Source organism: Aegilops tauschii, chromosome 2 (assembly GCF_002575655.3).
Source record: "Aegilops tauschii subsp. strangulata cultivar AL8/78 chromosome 2, Aet v6.0, whole genome shotgun sequence".
Taxonomy (NCBI): domain Eukaryota; kingdom Viridiplantae; phylum Streptophyta; class Magnoliopsida; order Poales; family Poaceae; genus Aegilops; species Aegilops tauschii.
In genome coordinates this window covers 642,177,666-642,183,665 of record NC_053036.3, presented here as the reverse complement: position 1 = coordinate 642,183,665, position 6,000 = coordinate 642,177,666, and the positions used below count along the sequence as shown (strand labels likewise).

Genomic DNA, 6,000 nt, shown 5'->3' with positions numbered 1-6,000 from the left:
CAGGCCCAGAAGGGTCAGCAGACTCACAGGGCAGCGCGCCCTAGTTAGGCCCAGAAGCCTGCTATATAGAGAAGCTCGAAGGAGCAGCCGCGGCTGGGTTTATAAACCAGTGTGGCTGCCCTTCGCTCGGCGAGGTGGGACTAAACATTGTGCACCGCCGGTGGCAGCGCACAACCATTAGTACCGGTTGGTGTCTCCAACCGGTACTAAGGGGGGGGTCTTTAGTACCAGTTCGTGGCACGAACCGGTACTAAAGGGGTCGTTTCCCGCCCCTTGGCCTGGCGAAAATTGGCCTTTAGTACCGGTTGGTGGCTCCAACTGGTACTAAAGACCCCTCCTATATATATGGCACTTACAAAAAAATCAGTTTCATCGACCACCAGTACTTCTTCTCGATCCAACTTCTTCGCCGCGCCGCCCGTCGCCCATCGCGCGCCGCCCTCGCCGCCCCCGCCGCCCGTCGTCGCCGTCACCGCCATCACCCACGCCACCCGTCGTCGCCGTCACCGTCGTCGCCCCCGCTACCCGTCATCGCCGTCACCGCTGTCGCCCCCGCGCGCCGCGCCCGTCGCCGCCGCCTCTTGCCCGCCGCGCCCGTCCCCGTCGTCGCCCGCCGCAGCCCGTACGCCGCCGCCCCCCGCTCGTACACACACACATACACACACACACACAGACACACACACACACACACACCACACACTACACACACACACAGACACACACACACACACCACACACCACACACACACACATACACACACATTGTTTTTACTTATTTTCTATTTTCTGTTGTTTAGATTAATTTTAGATAAATTACGTAGATAATTATGTTAGAATGTTAATGTTAGATGAATTATATGGAAAAGATGTTACACTACAAGAAATATGTCAACTCGTGACCACCACTATTGGTCACTGAAAGGTCACAAATTTCCATTTACGACCTTTTTGTGACAAAAACAGAAGGTCAAAAGCTGGCGATCGTAAACTGACTATAACGACCTTTCTTCTGGAATGGTCGAAGACGTTTATGACCAAAATATGTCTACTGTGGCGTTTTGGTCACTAGCAACCTCCCCAGGCCACGTAGGCATCCAGCGTGGCAATCTGACGTGGCACAAGATTCAGCCCGGTCCAATTCGATTTTCTACATGGGCCTAGCCCATTAATTCAGCCTTTCTATATATTTTTTTGTGTCAATTTTTCGTCGATTTCATGGGCCTAGCCCAACATTATAGCCTTTTTATCTTTGGGCCGTAGCCTTTGTTTCTCTTTTTTTAATGTATGCCAATTGTCAAATTCTGGTAAGTGGGTCCCAAATGTGACGTTCTAGTTTGTGGGACCCTACTGTCAAGGTCATGTTCTTTCATATTTCAATATGCAAATACAGAAAACAGACACAATATTTCAAATAACAGCAGGAAGCAATCTACTACATCATATAACATACATAAAAATGTGATCAGCATCAAGTTTACAATTAGATAACACACATACAGCCCAAGTGTATCAGCCCAAGTCTATCACAGGAGCCCTACAAGTTCTGCTACATCATATAACACACAAATAGGATCAGCTCCCAGACCTAGCACACGTACAAGTTCTGCTACAAGGAGTTTGTTACTCCCAGAACTAGCTCAATGAGGTAAAACTATGCTTCATCCAACTTCTTTGTCCTGAATGAAATGCCAGCATCTGCACATTGTAGAACAAAATGTTTAGGGACAAAATAAAAGTAAATCGAACAGCAAAGTATCAAAAAAACCAAAGTATTAAAACTACAGTAATTTACTCATAGTTGGCAGGTACACAATACCATGGTTTTAATATAAAATACAGAGCAAGTGTTTGGCTACAACATAGAATGCTGTAAAATTTGTTTTAGAATCCAGGCATGTCAAATTTTAAGCACCAGCAGAATAGATCTAACAAACCAGACCATGATCATCATGCGCATCAGGATTTATGGTTCTAGCAAAACAGTAAAGAGATGGACATACACGCATCAAGCATACCAGCTACTACATCACCATTCTCGTGACCACAGACATCACCATTCACTAATAATTCCCATTGGGAGATCAAACTATGCATCCAACAAGCTACAGCAACAGGGAATGCAAAAAAATTTATGACCTGAGATGACGAATCAACTGGGTACATCTCAGTTTGAACAACCACAGCGAGACAACAACCGCATACTAATGCGGCGAATCAAATCTGCACGCAGGAGCAGCGCCGTTCGTGGCATCCACATGAGGTCACGCAACATCAAGAACATGGCGCATGACAGCAACAGACCTAGAGATCTAGGACGGAGGGAGGGGGAGTTTACACTTGCGAATGCGGCCGGCTAGAGGTGGAAGCTGCAGTGGCCGCAACGGATGCAGAATTGAAGAGGGTCCTCATGTAGCAGCAGCAGCAGCGGCATGAAGAATTGAAGACCGACCAACAGAGCCTGCAATGCAAACAGAGAGGCATGAGGAAACTGAATCCAATCACATCAAATCAAATCGAGCTACTGCACCTTGACCTTGAGGAAAACAAACCTCATCTCATGTCATCTCAGGGAAGAATAAGAAGAAAAATATATGGCTGCTGCTCCATGACCATGACCTTGAATTGTTGCTGCTGCACCAGATCAAGGAAGAAGAAGACCTGCAAAAAAATCAATAACTAGCAATGCACAAGCATGAATTCATGGAAGGACGGATGCAAGGCCAAACATCCAGCATACTGTTTCTTAATGCGCCAACTACTTAAAAAACCATGGTAGTTCTAACCATATTAAATTAAATTAAATTAAAGGACAAAGTGAAGTCATGATGAATTGATAGTTCCATCTTATAAAGCTTTCTGTTTAGCATATCCTAAATCATAGTCTATCTACCAATATATGAATTCTTTAGTTTTCAGAACCGAGGCTCACATATTTGTGCTGATTTGTACACAACCAAGAAAAACTTCTTACAAATAAATTCATGGAAGCATATCATCCTTTTAGTCCCTCACCCATCTCCTAGTAGTATTACAGACAAACTAAATTTTACATAGGGAGGTTCAGATTATCTTCACTGTATTTTTAGTATTTTTTTACTTGAGACAAACTAAATGCTAACATCAATGACAACAAGACTTGAACAGAAATAGCTATTGAAGAAACACGTTTATAAGATAGAATGAAAATGATTTACACCACAACATATAGTTCACATGTACTGGAGCTAGAGACTACAGAACACACATAATCACACATATGCGAACAGGGTACTACTCAATGGTTCAGGTTACACTATTAAACAAAATTATACAAGCGACTAGACTAGTATCACATATCTACAGAGTAGTACTAAACAGCTAAAAATAAGTAGTAGAAGTAACTAGTACAGGGAGCAAGTACTCTTAAAATCTGAATCTTACAGACTTATACAACATCGGGAAATTCAGAGAAGAAAGGGAGAAAGAGAGATTGCAGGAGGAGGTCGAGGATTATGCAAATTAACTTTGTCGAGACTTATACAACATGAAGACAAATTCACAAGTTATTTGCATTTTTATTGAGAACTGTGTAACACCATTTACATTACTTTCACAACAGAAACAAGAAACTTTGGTGCATTGTAAAAAAAAAATGCACGCTGAGGTTGTAAAAAAATATGTGTACATCTAGCCAAGCTCCATCATGATGTACTGCGGCGTGATGTCCACGCTGAGGTTGTTCTTGGCGAAGAAGTTGTGCTCGATGGCCGTTGCGTCGGCCACCACAAAGTTGACGCCGTAGTGCTTGCTAGAGAAGAAAATAACAAGTCAGTATACATATTATATCTGTCAAAAGAAGGACCAATATCAATCAGACCCTTTAATTTTAAAAAACATGGTTTCATTTGATGGTTGTTGGAGTAGCAGCTTTGGTTTGCACTATAAGGAACTTGTAATATCAATTTCTAACTTTCTAACAGTGAATTGGATCCTGAGGTGGTGTTGGGTGTACTAGACAAAATGCTACACCCGTGGACTCCGTCTGCTGAATATGATGAAGTTCTACCAACAAGTTCGTCCTCTCTGTACTTTCTTTTAGTTTCCAAATGGATCAAGAAATCAATGTTGTGACTCATCTATACGGAAAGGATCCTACATAAAAAGCTATTGTTCCATGCATGGAGAGATCGGCAACCATTTATACATTCCTATCTCTGAACTAAGAATCGGTACAGCATGTGGATGTCTGTCTGACAGAAGAACAAAATGCAGACTCCACTGCTCTGGTCCGGCGACTCCATCTTGCTCCTACTGAGCAGATCAAAGTGCATTTACATATCATTTTTCCTATCTTCAGTTCACTACAGACCATTGCCTTTCTGTAAAAAAAGTATCATGCATATGAGTTAGTCATGTGAACTTTCACTATGTAAGGCCTTAATGACACAGTCATAAGCAGGAACCCACTGTGAACTTTCAGTATGAAACATTGACTCAACGATGTGCATCAGCCTGAAATGAATATCTATCACAAGAGTAGTAGCGTTTAGTATACACTGAAACTTATGCATATCCATGGGAAGGGTCTAGTTCTGAATGTTCTGTCCACAAGAACAACACTGATGGAAATATGAAAATAAAGCAATTTCTACTGCTAATCCGTGACTTCACATTGTATTCCTACTAGATAACACACACCCAAGGATCATTCATCATGGCACCCGAGCACCAGCAGTTTCATTGTAGCACACTTACAGATCAAGCAGCAATAAGTGCATCCACTCGAGCTCTGGGAAGGCATGGCGCTGGTGCTGGCTCCGGCTCCAGGCGACCTCCTCACCACCGGCCGCCGTCCGGGCAGGGCACTCCTGATCAAATCGAGGGAACGACCATGGAAGCATCAAATTCTACGCGGCGGCAGCGGCCAAGAGAGAGAAAAAAGCAGTGGGAGCAGAGCGTGGACCTGGGCATGGTGACCGTGCAGCCGTCGTTGGACGTGCGGAAACTGTAGGCGGTCGTGACGGACCGTGTCGGCGTCGCGCCGTAGCAGATCTCGGCGTCGCTGGCCAGACCCCGCCGCCAGCGCCGCGTGCCGCTCGACGAGGGCGCCGACCTTACCGCCGCCGTCCTCGTCGGGATCGACTGCTACGTCCTCGCCGGGATCGAGCGTGGGGGGGAGCGACGACAAGTGAGTCGAGCGGGAGAGAGAGGAGGGGATGAGGGGCCGCAGACGGCGGCTACGCGAAGGACGAGGAGGGACCGCAGACGGCGGCCGCGGCGCAACTGGGCGGCAGAGACGAGGGGGATGGATCGTAGTGGGTCGGGGTGGGCTGTGGATCTGGCCGTGGATCGATGGGATGCCGCGAGAGCGAGGAAGGAGAATAGAGCGAGGGGAATTGGCAGCGCGACGAGAGAAAGAAAGGAGGCGGGGGGGGGGGGCGGTGGGTGGAAAATGTCCATGAGGACAGACCTAGGGTTTCGGCTCGGGTGGGTTTGGGCCGTTGGATCCGGAAGCATCCGACGGTGGTTGATGCGTGATCCGCGTGATATGCTCATGGTCCAATCAGAACGCAGCAAACCATTTGATGACCTTTGACCATATAAATTGGTCGTGATCGATTCAAGATAAAATATTTCATTTTATTTTTCAATGCTCAAAATGAGTTTTTTTTGTGAAAGTCCTATCAAATATTTGTTCAAATAATATCATATTTTGCATAAGTTTACATCTTGGATTTGAAAACAATATTGACAAAGGGAGTTTTTATTTCCTTTGCATGAAAAAATCAATTTTCCATTTATCGAGTGCCCAAAATGAGTTTTTTTGTGAAGGACCTATAATATATTTGTTGCAAAATTGTACCAAATCAATTTTCTAAAATACTAGGACATATTTAATGCACAATTGACCAAATGGTTAGGTTTCAAAAGTTTTTATCCAGCTCCGGTGAAAAAGACAAATTTCCACCGATTCAGTTGGAAACGTGTCAAATTTGAACTGTAGCTGCCTTATAGTTTGCT

The 6,000-nt window shown here is 44.8% G+C and overlaps 1 protein-coding gene across 1 annotated transcript in view; it reads right to left on the bottom strand.

Annotated features, from left to right (window-relative positions):
- Positions 1-1,405: 1,405 nt before the first annotated feature.
- Positions 1,406-6,000, bottom strand: part of LOC109744609 (uncharacterized) — a 41,367-nt gene continuing 36,772 nt past the window's right edge. The window contains exons 2-7 of the mRNA XM_073507560.1: positions 4,943-5,262; positions 4,735-4,847; positions 3,665-3,787; positions 2,550-2,658; positions 2,336-2,458; positions 1,406-1,695 (exon numbers count right to left, since the gene is read on the bottom strand). Coding sequence (XP_073363661.1) covers positions 3,667-3,787; positions 4,735-4,847; positions 4,943-5,262 — 554 coding nt within the window. The 3' untranslated portion in view covers positions 1,406-1,695; positions 2,336-2,458; positions 2,550-2,658; positions 3,665-3,666. The remainder of the gene's footprint in view (positions 1,696-2,335; positions 2,459-2,549; positions 2,659-3,664; positions 3,788-4,734; positions 4,848-4,942; positions 5,263-6,000) is intronic.